At 40.7% G+C, this 16,356-nt stretch overlaps 1 protein-coding gene across 2 annotated transcripts in view; it reads right to left on the bottom strand.

Annotated features, from left to right (window-relative positions):
* Window positions 1-787: 787 nt before the first annotated feature.
* Window positions 788-16,356, bottom strand: part of LOC126259442 (sodium-dependent nutrient amino acid transporter 1-like) — a 288,279-nt gene continuing 272,710 nt past the window's right edge. For both annotated transcript variants that reach the window (XM_049956256.1, XM_049956257.1), the window contains 2 exons: window positions 11,029-11,202; window positions 788-3,178 (listed from right to left, as the gene is read on the bottom strand). In XM_049956256.1, coding sequence (XP_049812213.1) covers window positions 2,870-3,178; window positions 11,029-11,202 — 483 coding nt within the window. In that variant the 3' untranslated portion in view covers window positions 788-2,869. The remainder of the gene's footprint in view (window positions 3,179-11,028; window positions 11,203-16,356) is intronic.

The following is a 16,356-nucleotide window of genomic DNA, read 5'->3' as shown; positions in this document are numbered from 1 at the left end:
ACTTGTGATTAGTCCATCCTTTCCTCTGACGGTAACTAAAATTTGCAATTATCATTTCCCAATGAGCTGAGTGATACTGTAATTATTAACAATAACTCTGTTCAAGTAATGTCATCAGCGTGGTTGGAGAGGTATGTTAATATTTCAATAGTAAATATAAATAATAAAAGATTCGCTACTTGGTGCCCACAATTATAGGTGAATCCCCACTGCCTCTTTGTTCCAATACCATGTGGTTCTTGCTCGCCCAGTCATTCTCAGGCTATGTGACCATCTGACGTGTCATTTGATGAGTCTGCTTTGTGATCCTATCTTCCATAACCTCTTCCTCTACTGTGTATTAAAACATAGCAAAAAATGAAATAATATTGGGCAGGGATGTGGCGTAAATGCCACAACTACTAAAGTATTTTTAAAGTTACATCTATGAAAATTGATATTTGACTTCTTGGTTCCAAATAAAGAAGTACATACTTCAGTGTGTTTAGAAATTCAACCCCAGAGGAGGAGAAATAGGATGATGAAAATTTTTTAAGAAAATATTTTGTTTTAGTAAAAAGCCAAATCTATTAAAATTGTTATTTCACTTCTTGGTTAGGTATAAAGAAATATGTGCAGGGGATGTAAATTTCTATGGAAATATCACCAGAAGAACTACCAGACTCGGTTTTTGATCAGAAAAACATTTGGAGAAGACCATGCTTCTATGGCCTTAATTAGCATGTAAAGTTTAGAAGGTGTTGCAATTCGTGAACAACATAAAAATTTGATTAAAGAAAAACAAAAATCTGTGCAGACCATACAGTTTATTTGAGCAAAGTAGCGGGCACTAAGCTAGTTGTAATACAAGAACATTTTGGTGAAGACTGGGTCCTCATCCATGGTGAAATCTTTGAATGAAGTTATTCATTCAGAAATGTAATGACTGTTAGGGATTTATATGCTACTGACAATTGGATCATTGAAGGCGAAGTTATTATAATACAGATTATTTTACTTGATAATTATTTGCCATTAGCAAAGTTGTAATTGTCATTCTAAGACATTTTTGTAAGATTGCAATAAATGACTTTCTTTTTTTACAAATATACCATTGGAAGTTATCATTTTTCCTTGCTTTCTGTGTGTGCATTTTTAATGTCTTGTTAACAAAGCCCAAAACTATTCATGAAGCTTTTCTATCATGGTCTTACCTGTTATGAACCATGTTATTGCATCATTATATTAAAATTTGTAACTCATTTGCATGTAATGCAGTAAATGCTATCTGCAAACTCTGAAAGCACCAATACTACATTTAAAGATAATATTATGAAAAGGATTGATTGCTACTCACCATATAGAGATGTTGACTCCTCTATATAGTCAGTAGCAATTTATCCTTTTCGTAATATTGCAATTATTTCTTCCTTGATTCTCCACTGTTACATTTTCAAGATAGCACTTAGGCTTGACGTAAAAACAGGTTTTTATCCAGTTACTATTAAAGTAATCACTAACTGATAGAATGGGATTTCCCAACTTAAGGTATGGTTTATTAGTGTCTTCCATCTAGCAATTTGATGCAGTAAAAAAGAAACAATCAATTTTATATAAATTATTTATAAATACGCACTTTCATATCTTACAAAGTTCACTGTGCTACACAATTTTCTACAGCTATCTGTCGATATCACAGTTTAATATCACAAAGACCAAAAGCTGTATGCGTTCACACTGATTAATATTCACTCCTCACACTTAACATTTCTTGGTTCTGTTTTCCAGCTTGGAACTATTTACATGTCTTTACAGTAAGGCTATATGTGTAACATTTTCTGGAATCACATTACTATTATACCTCCTTATTGTCTCACTTTCCTTAGGACACTTTCCTAATAACACTTCGAGATTTGTACAAGTGTTAATGAATAGCAGCTGCACAAAATTACTAATTAATTATTGCTTTTTCTTAAGAGCAATTTAACAAAAGAGAAACATGTTAAGTCTTCTACACTGCTGTTTCAGATAGCTTTAACATATTGCTTGCATATTTCATTAACACACAAAACATGTTTCAGAATGCACCACCACATTTCTTCTGTTAATTCACATATATGAATACTTTTCCTGTGCATCCTTGTAACTAAAAATAATTTGCAGTAGTTTAATACAAAAAAGGAAACAGGAGAGCATAGAAGTCTTACATTCTTTGCCATGTTGCATCAGTGCTATTGCTTACAAGTATAGTTACACAAGTTATAACTATTAATCGTTCTCATTTTGTGGCTGTGATATTTAAGTCCACTTTTACATTTTTTTGCCATCAAATAGACAAATTTTCAGCTGTAGTGATGAACTTATATAAGTATGTTTTCCATGCAGAACAGTTGTGACTAGATATTTAAATCTGATGAATAATATGAGTAACTTTTTACACAAAACTCAATTTACATAAAGTACAATAGTTGCCATTCGTATCAGTGACAAGCGATGAATCTAGTATAGACTTGCATAAAACTGCATGTCTTAATCATCTTCATTTAACTGGTTCAAAAATGTCCATAAGAATTGCCACATCAGTACCCAGTCCAACAGAATTATATAAATAGTCTTTGATTGGAATAAACGGAGAATATAGTTTATAATGATTGAGCATTGGTATGTTATGAGATTAATTAATTATGTAATTAATCTTTCTTCTCCTTAGCACACCTGGCTTTCATCCAGTTGAATTTTGGATAACATATTTCAATGATCGGAAGTATAAATTCACACCTTGTGAATGTCTCAAATGTGACATACTGCTTGATACACAGTATGTTGATCTGATAAGGAACTAGTATCACAGACTTTACTTGGTTGTGAATGTATATCACAACTATAACACTCAAGTTGCATTACTACTAGCTGTACCTCGCCAGCACACATGTTCTTGTCCATTGGTTTCCAATTTATATGGTTCGCGCATGACTGTCCTCTCTCCATTCATTGATGGCCTTTGTACAGGACGAACATGTAATGATGAACCATTTCGGACAACAGAATGTGTATAGTCCTTGGTACCCTGGCGCTTTAATGAGAAGTCCTTTGGCTGTCCAGGTTTGCTGCTCCATTCACGCCATCTCAGCCACTGGTGTCGGTAAAGTGTGTCTGCAGGGCCCCAGTTACGGGAAGGCTTCAGTGTGCTGCATAATTTCTGCAAAGAGAGCAAGTCTTTGCTTACACATCTACATTGTATTATTTGGTGAATCATGGGAGTAAAAATGATGGCTACAGACTATTTGCAGGAATTTTTTATGTTAATGATGAAGAAAGATAAAATTAAGAAAAATGAAAGGATACAGTAGGCCTACATGTAATCATTTTCATCATAAATCAGACAGGATTGAGTTGAGAAAATAAAATATGCCTTTTACTTTCAGCAGTTCTGACTTTTCTTCACAAACTTCTCAAGAGAGAAATGAGATGCTCAAAAAGAAAGAACACACATGAGACAGCAAAACTATTGCTTGTGAAGCCATAAACACAGATAAATATAACAACAGAATTAATAGATGCTGGGAAAATCTGCAGTGCATTGAAACTGCGATGGGCATTAAGACTGCATTCTACAGTGAAGTATCATACAGAGGAAAAAAGTAAAATGCATTGAGAACCAGTAATATTTAATACTCCATCGACAAAGCAATCATTAGAAATGTACGCAAGTTAATATTGGATGAGGAAATCAATCAACTGTCAACCATCCTGGCAGTTGTTTTAATCACATCAGGAAAACCACAATAATCTTAGCATGAACTAGAATCGGAATACTATGTCACCTTCATTTATTTATTGACATAGTTCTGGTGTGGGTCAGATGATAGAGAGTATAAGGTCACAAAAGGATTGGTTGATTGGGGTTGAAGGGACCAAACAGCAAGGTCATCAGTCCCTTGTTACAAATGTGGTCCCTTCAGACAGATTGACATCTCAGAAAAGTCAGAACGAAGAAAGGTAAAAAGCTAAAAAACATAAAAGTGCAGTCGTGGTGTCAATGGTAAAAACAAAATGAGGGAAGTCAGCAAGTAAGCAACCCCAAGGCTATGCTAGAGGCAGGAAATATTCCACCTCTGATGCAGTACAGGCAAGACCACCTGCTATTCAAAAGCATACAACTGCTAGAATGTAGAAGTGCATATTGTAAAAGGAGACTAACCAATTCTAAAAAGTGATAAAAACAGTAAAAGGGAAAGAAAAGAGGATCTTGGCCAGGGAGGGGAGTCAGGAATCTCCAAACACAGCTTACAGTGGGAAAGACCCCAACCCTCACCGCCCTGCCCCTACTCCAGAGTGAGATTAAAAACCTTAAAACTGAGAATAAAAACCACTTTCACAGAGGAAACTGAGAACCAGTTCAACCATCCAAGAATCGTCTGCCAATATTAAAGGTAAAGTTCGGGGAAGTCTGTACTTAGTACACAGAGCCAAAAGAATGGGGAATTTCACCAAAATGTGGGCTACTGACTGGAAGGCTCAACAACCACACAGTGGGAGTGGCCGATTACGCAAAAGAAAACCATGGGTCAGCCTGGTATGGCCGATGCGGAGATGACAGGGTGGTAGGGTCCTTTTGTGAGAGGCGGAAGGAAGAACACCACAGGACATGTGTCACCTTAATCGCACGAAGTTTATTAGACAGAAGGTAGCCTTCCAAGAGTTGGCCCATCATTGTGCGAAGTGGTATTTGATGTGAAGGCATAAATCTGCTGTGGGAGGGGTTACAGAGAAGGGGGGTAAGTGACCGCTCCCCCAGCCAAATGATAAGCATGCTCATTACCTGGGATACCCACATGGCCAAGGACCCAAAGGAAGTCAACGGAACAAGCAGTATGGTGAAGATAAGCGAGATGGTCATGGATGGCCGAGACCAAGGGATGGCAGGAAAAATACTGGTCAATAGCCTGAAGGCCACTCATTGAGTCTGTACATACACCCCACACGTAGTTGGCAGGAGACGGTTTTCTGTGCAAACAGAGGATGTGAAGGCATATCCCACACAATCAGCAGATTTAGAGACATCTGTGTAAAAAACAATAGCATCCCGAAACTTCCATAAAATTCAGTGGAAAAAACAACTAAACACCATCGGGGGAATGGAATCTTTCGGACCTCAGCGGAGATCCGTCTGAATCCGGGGCCGAGGAACTAACGAAGGGGAGGTGTTGGGGAGGGAACGTGGGAGACAGGACAAAGAAGGAAGCTGAAAATCACGGAGAAGAGGCGCAAGGCGGAGCCCAACCGGTAAACTCGCCTGAGGGTGGGAATCAGGAGGGCGACATCCTTGGTGTGGGAACAGGTTAGAATAGAAAGGATAAGTGGGAGAGGAATGGACAGAGATTGCATAAGACACCAGAAGTTGGGACTGCCAAACTGAAAGGAGGGGATCCCAGCTTCAACCAGGAGACTATCTACAGGGCTAGTAGGGAAGGGACCGGTGGTCAAACCGTTACCACGATGGTGGACCAGATCCAGGAGGCACAGTGTGGAAGGAGAAGCTGAACCGTAAACTTGACAACCACAGTCCAAGCAAGACAGCACTAAAGCCCGATAAAGGCAGAGACGGATGGAGCAGTTTGCACCCCAAGAGGTGTGGACAAGGAAGCGAAGGACATTTGAGTTTACGGAAACATACTACCTTCAGAAGTCTGATATGAGGCAGCCAAGTGAGCTTGTTGTCAAAAAGAAGACCCAGGGAACGAAACTGTGGGACCACAGGTAATCGTTGTGCATCGAGGTAGAGCTCCGGATCAGGGTGGACCGTAGTATGGCGACAAGTGGACCACCCACAATTTTAAAGGAGAGAATTGAAACCCATGTGAGAGGGTCCATGCAGAGGCACACCGTATAGCTCCCTGGAGGTGGTGCTCTGCAGAGGCCATCGAAGAGGAACTAACCCAAATGCAGAAATCATCCACATACACAGCAGGGGTGATCAAAGGACTGACAGTGGCCACAAGTCCATCTATAGCAATGAGGAAAAGAAGTACACTCAGTACGGAACTCTGTGGAATGCCATTCTCCTGGGTCCATGGAGGACTAAAAACAGTACCAACCCGAACCCTGAATGACCGATGGAACAGGAACTGGCGGATAAAAATCGGGAGCGGGCCCCAAAGACCCCACTCATGAAGTGTAAGAAAGATGTGATGGTGCCAAGCTGTGTCATAGGCCTTGCAAAGAACGAAAAATACTGCAACCAAATGGCGGCGCTGGGAAAAAGCGTGCTGAACTGCGGATTCCAAGCGAAGTAAATGATCGATCGGAGACTGTCCCTCTCTGAAGCCACACTGGTAAGGGGACAATATATCCAGAGTTTCGAGGACCCAATTGAGCCGAAGGGCTAATATCTGTTCAAGTAACTTGCAAAAAACGTTTGTCAGACTAATAGGCCGATACCGTTCGACAAACAGGGGTTTCTTACTAGGCTTAAGGACAGGAACCACGATGCTATCCCTACACTGAGAAGGGAAGTCATCCTGGAGCCAAATACGGTTAAACACCTGGAGAAGATGTTGCTGTTGTGGAGCACTGAGATGTTGAAGCAGTTCGTTATGAATGGAGTCTGGGTCAGGGGCCATATCATAAGAAGAAGAAAGTGCGGAAAGAAGTTCCCATTCAGTAAAAGGTTTGTTGAAAGATTCTGACTGACAAGGGGTAAAACATAAAGCAGAAGCTTTGGCCCACTGTTTCTGATGAATGAAAGCAGCCAGATAGGAGGCTGATGCAAAATGGATAACAAGATGTTCCGCAAGAATCAATGGGTTCGTGCAAAGGCCATCCGGGAGGTGACGGCCTGGGAGGGTAGACTGCTGATGGCAACCTTGGAGAGAGCGAAGTGTAGCCCATACCTGTGACATAGGGACAGTAGAACCGAGGGAAGAAACAAAGCATTCCCAACACATCTGTTTGCTCTGTTTTACTAAGTAACAGGCTTTAACATGAAAGTGTTTAAAGGTAATAAGGTAGGCAATGGATGGTTGCCTCTTAAGGTGATGCAAAGCTCAACGGCAATCACAGATGGCAATGGCTGTACTCCACCATGGGACTTGCTGGCGGCGAAATGGTCCAGATGAGCACAGGATAGCAAAGCTAGCAGCACGAACAATTGCATCAGACACTTCATGTAGGATGTCATCAATACAACCCAACAAAGAGGGAGAAAAAACGACCTGTGCAGTATATAGAGGCCAATCAGCAAGTTGGAAAGACCAATAACATAACCTGTCCATCGGGGAGCGGAAAGGGAGCGAGAGAAACAATGGGAAATGGTCACTATCACAAAGGTTGTCGTGTGGCGGCCAGTGTAAGGAAGGGAGGGGGAGGGGGAGGGAGGGAGGGAGGGAGGGAGGGAGGGAGAAGAAGAAAGAGAAAGAAAGATCAATGGCAGAAAAGGTACCATGAGCGGCACTGAAATGAGTAGGGGAGCCATCATTAAGAAGGCCAGAGTCGTGGTCAGCAAGAAACTGGTCTATGAGAAGACCCCGACTAGATGGGAATGCACTGCCCCAGAAGGGATGATGAGCATTAAAATCCCCGAGAAGGAGGAAGGGAGGAGGAAGTTGCTGAAGAACGGCAGTTAAAGCAGCAGGTCTAAGAGTCCTCTCAGGATGGAGATAAAGATTGCAAACCGTGACCTCAGAGTCCAGGTGGACCCTAACAACAACCACTTCCAATGTAGTTTGAAAAGGAATCCACGTGCTAGCAATGTCCATATGGGCCAACGTACAAATGCCACCAGAGGCCCACTGCGGGCCGACCCGATTTATACAGAAAACATGGAACCTATGGAGGGTCAGTGAGTGATCATCAGTAAAATGAGATTCCTGTAGAACCACACAGTCTGCAGAGTGAAACAAAATAAGGGATTTCAACTCTGGAAGGTGACAGTAATATCCATTACAATTCCATTGGATAACCACAGAACGATGATGCAAATGGGGGTTGAACAGGCTAAAGCCAGTCATGCCGCTGGGTCACCACCCGTCACCGACAAGAAGGGGGCGACATCCATGCACAACAGGTCAGAATCAGGTTGCGAAGGTGGGGACAGGACCTCTAGCGACACCAGAGGCTCCTTGTCCTGGGACTTACGTTTCTTCATCTTTTCTGTTTGAGATGGAGCAGGGCTGTGTGGCAAAAAGGAGCCAGCTGCAACAAGATCTGGAACAGAAAGAGAACGGGCGACCTGGGGGCCCACAGACCGTGGTTCTTGTGGCCGTCATGTGGCAGTAGACCTTTGGCCTGGCCCTTGACCGGCAGACGCTGAAGAAGTGTGACACTTCTCCGGCTGGGGAGGGGGAGCGGTGCCCAGAGGGGAGGGTGTGGGAGATGCAGGGGCGGGGGGGGGGGAGGAGAGGGGTTCGGGACTGGGGTAAGGAAGGGGGAGGAAGGGGTGAAGATTTAACTAGAGCATAGCTAGACGTCATGGACACAGGATGAAGACGTGCATACTTCTTACGAGCCTCAGTGTAGGTTGGACGGTAAAGGGACTTATACTCCTTTATCTTCTTTTCCTTCTTATAAACTGGGCAATCTGGTGAATGTGGAAAATGATTGCCATGACAATTAACATGCACAGGAGGGGGAACACACGAACTCCCCTCATGGAGTGGATGTCCACAGTCACCACAGAGAGAGGCCTGCGAACAGCGGGAAGACGTGTCCAAAACACAAACACTTAAAACATCTCATAGCTGGTGGGATGTACCGCTTCATGCCACATCGATAAACCATAATCTTGACCTTCTCAGGGAGGGTATCCCCTTCAAAGACTAGGATAAAGGCACCAGTATCAATGCAATTGTCCTTCAGACCCTTCTGAACACGCCGAACAAAGTGAACACCCCACTGTCCGAGATTGTCCCTAAGATCCTCATCAGTTTGAAGGATGAGATTCCTGTGAAAAGTCACACCTTGAACCATATTCAAAGACTGGTGGGGGGGGGGGGGGGGGGTAATGGACACAAGAATTGCGCCAAGATTGTTACAGGCACGAAGGTGCAGACTGGAGAGCTGAAGCAGTTTTGATGAACAATGAACCTGACCGCATCTTACTTAGGAGTCCACTTCGCCACACTTGTCTTCAATGTTTTCCAAAAAAAAGTGCAAACCAGATAGCGGAGGAAAGGTTTTGCCCCTAACTGACGAGCCTGAACCTCCTCCCAGGGGGTAGCCATGGAAGGGAAGGCCGAAGGGGCAGAAGAAGCAGCACTCATTTCCTTGCGGAGAGACGGCCGTAGAAGAACAGCCAGAGTTCTGGACCCATATGCCTTTCATTTCCATAGCGTCCAACCTGATACCACCCACTCCGATCAGGGGCTCTCCCATGGGCGCCACCCAACCACAGCAAGGGGAGTCTGGCACGGCGGCCATTGTCGGAAGTTCTGATGCTCCAGGACGACAAGAAACCACCCTAGGCTTACATGAGGTGGTCACAGCTCAGGTATCAGAAGTGTGATCCCTGTGTTTTCAGGGGGCTCAACCAAAATGATAGCGACCCCACTACACGGGCTGGCTACCATACTGGCTATGCACCCTAGCATCAAACAACAACGTGAAGGAAAAGGTGGAAGGAACTAGGACGACACACGTCAGAGACACTAGGTAAGGTGCTCTTCCCCAAATGGCTCACACTACGGAATAGAAATTTAGTAATGGAGATCAAACCCCAGAGGGGGACCATATAATGCCAAAAGGATGAGGTAATTATGCAACAAAACCAAATTGGAAAGGGTGCAGGGGCAGGGGCAGGGGCAAGGAAAGAAGGAAGGCTTTTATAGCTTGGGGCGCCGTGCTCACTATCCACACAGTCACTAAAGGACCGTGAGCCCCCCCCCCCCCCCGGGGGTGGGGGTGGGGGGGTTCACATAAGGAGAAAACAGTTGTAGTGGGTGTGCCCAAGATCAGTACTGTCATTCCTAAGTACACTGTAGATCAGGCTATTTCAACACTGCACCATGGGACAAAAGCTTCCATAAGTGCCCATCAGCTCATCTGAAGGCAAGCACAGTTAGTACAGAACATTCGCCACGTGACCCTATTGCACTAGTCGGCACATGTGCAACTCACTTGCCCCTCGTGCATGCCTAGCAGCCTGCAGGTAGGCACTTGAGCTAAGACAGCATCGGCCTCAAACAATACCAGTGATGAGTGTAAATTTGTGAGCAGCCATGATTGAAGTTAATCAGGAGAGTTAATTTAGAATTCTAACAGCTGCTTAATTCAGGTGGAGGGTCACAGGTTTATGTAATTCCTGTTGATTTTTCTCAAGTGGTTTAATTACACTACACATGCCTTCACCCTAACAGGGATGGAATGGGAAAACTGACAGAGCCAATAGAAAATACCTCAAAGTTGGAAAGGAGGGGGGCCACAGGCATTTTTATGAATGACAAAATACAATTGATACAGTTGTCAGAGCAACAGCCCTGGATAGGGAGAGCAGAAAGGAATTAGTTCTAAGAGCAGTTAGAATTGAAACAAGTATTCATAATCATTAGAGGATCATGTGGATTGTTACACACTTCTCTCATCTCTCAACAGCATAATGGCCTGCTGGAAGTTTTCCAGCTGGATGCCAGTGTGGCAACTTGCATTTCCCTAAACCACCCCATTAATCCTACTCTGGAAAGGAGAGAGACATTTAAACACGGAATCCAAACAATATGTTGTTCCTGGCAAATCATCACATTGATAAGAGTGTCAGGTTAAGACTGAAATACTCTGGTGCCACTGGGATTAAATCCCATTACATTACCATTAGACCATCAAGCCCAATAGATGAAACATGAAGAAACAGTGTATCAAATGTTTACAGCAATATGTGCTTGGAAGAAGAAAATGAAACAAATTTTGAGAAAGGTTTATTCAAACATAGATGTTAGATGAGACAGACAATGTCTTGTGACAAAATATCACCAGTGTGTTGGCAGACAAATGAATTAAGCCCAATACAATTTTCACAAAGTCTCTGTACACTCTTTGCAAAGCACTAAGATAACTTACTTGCTTCAGATTGTAGTCAACCTGAACTGCCACTTGGCGTACAGCCATAGCTATTATTACAACCCACACAATGGCATAAACAGCCCATCCAGTGCAGTAAATCCAAATTTGGTCTGAAACCATTTCCTTGGGTCCTGTAAGAGGCATTAAGACAAAGGATGCTACTTCCATAGCCTGAAAAAAAATAAATAAATAAAATAAAACAAATAAATAAATAAAATAAATTAAAACTACTGCTTTTTAGACAAAATATTTATGCAGTGACAGAATCAGTATAACATACATAAAACTACAACTTTATCAGACTGAAGAACATAACAGTCATCTGTTTAGAATTGAAAATGCCCATTGACAATTAAGTGGAGAAATGATATGCCCATATATTCAGACCAATGAAACAGGGCTACAGGCTAGGGCTGCATGGACTGAAATACCCTTTAATACTGACAATAAAAGAAAGAAGACTTTTTCCCACCACAATGAGTATCTTTGCATTTAAAACCAAATTGGAGGAGGGTGAAAATCATTTAAAACATATTGCCATTGAAGCTACAAATGTTTCTCTATCGATAAATAATGTATGATGTTAATTATGGATAAAGAGCTGCATCTTGTTTTTGCACAAAACACATGTTCAGTGTCAGTGACTAAGTTTGATCAAATTTGACCAACTTGACAGTTATAAACAAGTAGGTTACTATAGCAGAGTTCTTGAATACCATCAGAAGACTAAAATGTGAATGCTCCTATACAGTAGGGATGGTCAAAAATATCAATACTACTACAAAATAACATCTATATATATTGCCGATATTCAAGTCATCAATTAATCGATATTTAATACTTAATATTAAAAGTGATATTTGTGTGTGTGTCTTTTCTTGATTCATAGGCACTATAGTCCTCATCAGCCAAGACTTCTCTATTGTCAGCCATTTCCCTTCTGCTGGCTCATCATTTATCAGGCACATGTGACACGAATAATATTCTCAAGAACTAAGAACAGCATAACTCTGTGTAGCATATCACACGGTACATGCCATCTATTGACGATACAGCGAAGCCATTCACGCAGTACCTAAAACATCCACCTGACAACATCCTACCAGCTATGTCTTTATTTGTTGGGGTGATCTGCTATTGTTAACTAGTTATTATCATGTGACATACTGTATGTTGTTGAACTGAAGATAGTGGCAGCGCAGAGTGAGACATGGTCCCCACATTATTACATGTTTGCCTGTCACTCATGCAAAAAGTGTTAATGTTTTAATAACAGCATCTGGTTTGGCTTCAAGCTGATTTGAGTTTCCAGAAAATCTATGTCAGCAGTCTGGAAATTTTTTTCAAAACAAGGCAACAACGAATCTGCTTCTGGCAACCTGTGTGATAAAACTTTTAACACAACCAACTTGGCTACTCGTCTGAAACAAACATCATTTCGGCTACTTGCAAAAGGCAAAAAAAGCAAAATTGGTGTAGTCAGTGCCAACTCCATCAATATCTGCAAACAGGCGAATGACTTCTGGTGATGATGATGATGATGATGATGATGATGATGACAATGTAAGCATTATGGAATGCTCGTACAATATTCATGTTAATAGATTATTTACACTAATAGCCCAGATTTTCTGTTTTTGGCTACATTGTGCAGTAATAATGATTCACAAGTCACAGCCAATTCTGGGGCAGAGATCTCTTTTGTACAAGGTTCTGATGCAAAGAAAAGAAAGCAACCGACTGTAAGATATTGGTTTGAGAGACGTACAAGCTTTGAAGGTAAATTGAGAGTGCCATACTTTAATTTTAAATCTGGATTTGTTGAAGATATTTATCCTTTATTCATAATTAAAATTCAACTGTAAGAAAAAATTATCTGAATTAGTTAGGATGATAAAGTTTATATTTTTATTTTATGATCATTGGACTAAAATTAACAAATCATAGTGACAAATACTAAATTTAATGAGGCTTGTGCCAAGCTTTAAAAATATTGACAGTTTAAATATTACTAGTTTATGTTTCTAGTTTTTTATTATTCAGTACTGATTTTTATTTTTCAGAAGGTGGCCAAAAGCATTGTGACCTTACACAAGCCTTGATCTACATTATTTGTAAAGATAATTTGCCATTTTCATGTATGGAAAAAGTTGGAATGAAAAAATTTGTGTACACAGCTTGTGTCCACTATAAAATGCCTTCCAGAAGAGGTCTGCAAGTTATATTTTCATTATTTCATTGTACTGAGAAGCATATTATAATGTACAATAATTTATGTAACTATTTTGTAATTAATATAAACATTTACTTTTAAATTGTCAATGACGCGTTAGAACAGAGCTATAACACAACAAAGGCCAATCTTTTTTTTTTTAAAAAAAAAAAAAAAAAAAAAGACCCCCACCCCACCCCCACCACCACCCCCACCCCCCCACCCCTCCCCCGATTGAAGCAAATATTTTTTTTTTTTCCTTTTACGTGTGGCATACTGATTCACCAACTCCACAAGGAGTTTCTTGGTATTGACAGTTCACTTGCTTGACAACATTTGTGGTTCCTCTGTGCTTCAAAATATAAATCTGTCTGCGGACAGACTGTCTTAGGCAAGTTTTGTTTAATAAACAGTTACTTTCTAAATTATTATATCAAGCATATCAACACAACTAGGTTATGAATAAAAACAATATTTACATCTTAACTGTACTGAATACTCTTTCATGATGGGCATTATGTTTCAGGCGCACACAGGACAGTATAATAAAGATTGTTGGGAGGAAATTGTAGAAGACTTTGGCAGAGACAAAAACTAAATTATGTCTATTACTACTGATGGCAGCACAAATGTAGTGGCAATGGTAAGATTATTTTTTGGGAGATGAGAGGAGGATTCCTGGTATGGTGCACCTACTTAAAATTTAGTAGTCGATGGTGCACTAAAGGAGAGTAATACATTTTCAGTGCTTAGAGATTAGGCCAAAACCACTGAGATATTTTAAACAATGATTAATGCTATGGACTTGCATGGACTGGAGCTGACCAGTAAGTGGAAAAAAAGAAGGGTATGTGTTTACTTTAAAACAAGCCGTCAGCACAAGATGGAACTCTTGCTTTCACATGCTAGAAAGATTAATAAGATTATCAGCGATTGTAGCTAAAATCTTAGCTACAAAAAAATCAGTCAAATAGGAGTACACCTGATATGGTTGCAACATCGTAGCTTAATGTGATAAGAGATCTTGATGACTTTCTTGCCCCTTTTAAACGAGCCACTGAAAAGGTTAGTGGCACTAACTACGTGACTGCAAGCTTATGCATTCCTATAACAAACCTACTTTGAAAAGAAATGGAGCAAGCAACTCTTCCTACTTATTTAGGAGTGTCTGTAAAAAATTGGTACTTGGGCAAGAAATACTTTTCTTGCCATAGCTACAATTTCGGATCCTCACTTTGATTCTCCCCTTGCAGTATCAGCTGCAATAGTGGAAATAACTAAGGAAACTCATTCCAAGAATAGGCAGATTGGTCAATTGTCTCCTGAACAAAGAGCTTCAGAGTAACACAAGAAGATTCCTACAAGCCTTGAATTTGGTCACAGCATGAGAAACTGTTGTCAGAAAGCTCAATCACACAAGAAATTCCAAGCTCTGATTTTCTGCTAAATGAACTACAACAGTATATTGATCAAGCACATTGGACGGATCTGTGATCCTGTAAAGATCTGGATTGATAGCAGTCATTTCACACCTGTTTTGTCAGAAATGGCTCAAAAATATTTAGTATGCCAAGCCTCTTCTGTTTTGTCCAGAAGAGTGGCTTCCTTAGTAAACTTCATTGTTCCAGGTAACAGGAAACACAGTGAACAAGGAAACAAGACAAGAAACGCAGTCAGAACAGGCCTTTAAGGCCCAGTGGTACCAACTGATCGCCAAGTCATCCTCAAGCCCTTAGGTATCACTGGATGTGGATACGGAGGGGCGTGTGGTCAGCACACCCAGTCATTGTCAGTTTTCGTGACTGGTGTTGCTACTTCTCAGTCAAGTAGCTCCTCAATTGGCCTCAAGGGCCGAGTACACCCTGCTTGCCAACAGCACCCGGCAGACCTGAACAGTAACCCATCGAAATGCTAGCCATGCCTGACAGTGCTCAACTTCGGTGATCCGATGGAACTAGTGTTTCCACTGCGTCAAGACCATTGGCACACTAAACAAAGAGTTATGTTAATGTCTACTGGTGATAATTATTGGTTTCATTAATTAATTCTTTTCTAAATAGGTGATTTTGTACTACATTGTATGTCTTTCATTGTTCAATCTTGGCTATAATAAAGTATTTATCAATTTTTAAACATTTGTTAATCATTTCTGCAACTTTTGTGTTGGAAATGTCAACCTATATGTCAAAATATCTATATTTTTGTATTGATAATATTGATATCTTTTAAAAATATCAATATTTTTAAAAATTTGCCCATTCCTACTACACAGTCTCACGGAAGTCAACAGGCAGAAGTGGTCTGAGCATCATCATGAATGGATGTGTGTTTGGAGGTGGATCCTACTTTGATGACAACCACCATTTATGAAATAAATTTTGTAAGTACACAAATTCGCATCATCATACTTCTTTCTTCTCTCTCACATCTGAAGTAAACTGCTCATCCATATCCAGTTAAATTAATGGTCTGGATGAAATTAGACATGCAGTAAAGACACTTTTCATGATATAAACACAGACACTAATGTGCCATGACTGACAGTTTCTTAGTCTTGTCTCGTTTGTGTTGGGGCGTTATAACAGTAAAAATTCTCCAGAAATGTGACAGTGCTTTGTAATACTGACACTCATCAAAATGCTATTTTTCATTAATGATTGATAACATTTTCTTTCAAAACTATTGACGGGAATGTCAGATTGCTAACTCTAATTAATGATTTCTTAGTCGTTCCAGCGATGTCAAGCAAAAGCATACCATTGTTGTTGCCGAAATAACATGTCTCTGAAATTAAGACTAAGTATAAGGTAAATTTACATCTTTCCTATTTTTTACCCCACATACACTGAACTTTTTATGTAACAATGTTCATTGTACTAAAAATTGTATCATTATCATTCTTGGTTACACTAATCAGTTCTTTTCCCAAGACAAATTTAGTTTCCATTTCCAGTCTTAAAAAGTGTCAATACTTTTTTACATGGTATGCTCTTACTTTCAGTATGTGCAGTGCTGATGTCTACTCTTGTCTTAGTTACATTTTTTGCTGTCAAAACTGAATCGCAAAACAATCAACACTAGTCAAATCTGACTAAAATTGTGTTTACTAGCTT

The sequence above is a fragment of the Schistocerca nitens genome, chromosome 5, assembly GCF_023898315.1.
Source record: "Schistocerca nitens isolate TAMUIC-IGC-003100 chromosome 5, iqSchNite1.1, whole genome shotgun sequence".
Classification (NCBI taxonomy): Eukaryota; Metazoa; Arthropoda; class Insecta; order Orthoptera; family Acrididae; genus Schistocerca; species Schistocerca nitens.
The sequence above is the reverse complement of the archived record's forward strand: the minus strand, read 5'-3'. Positions and strand labels throughout refer to the sequence as shown.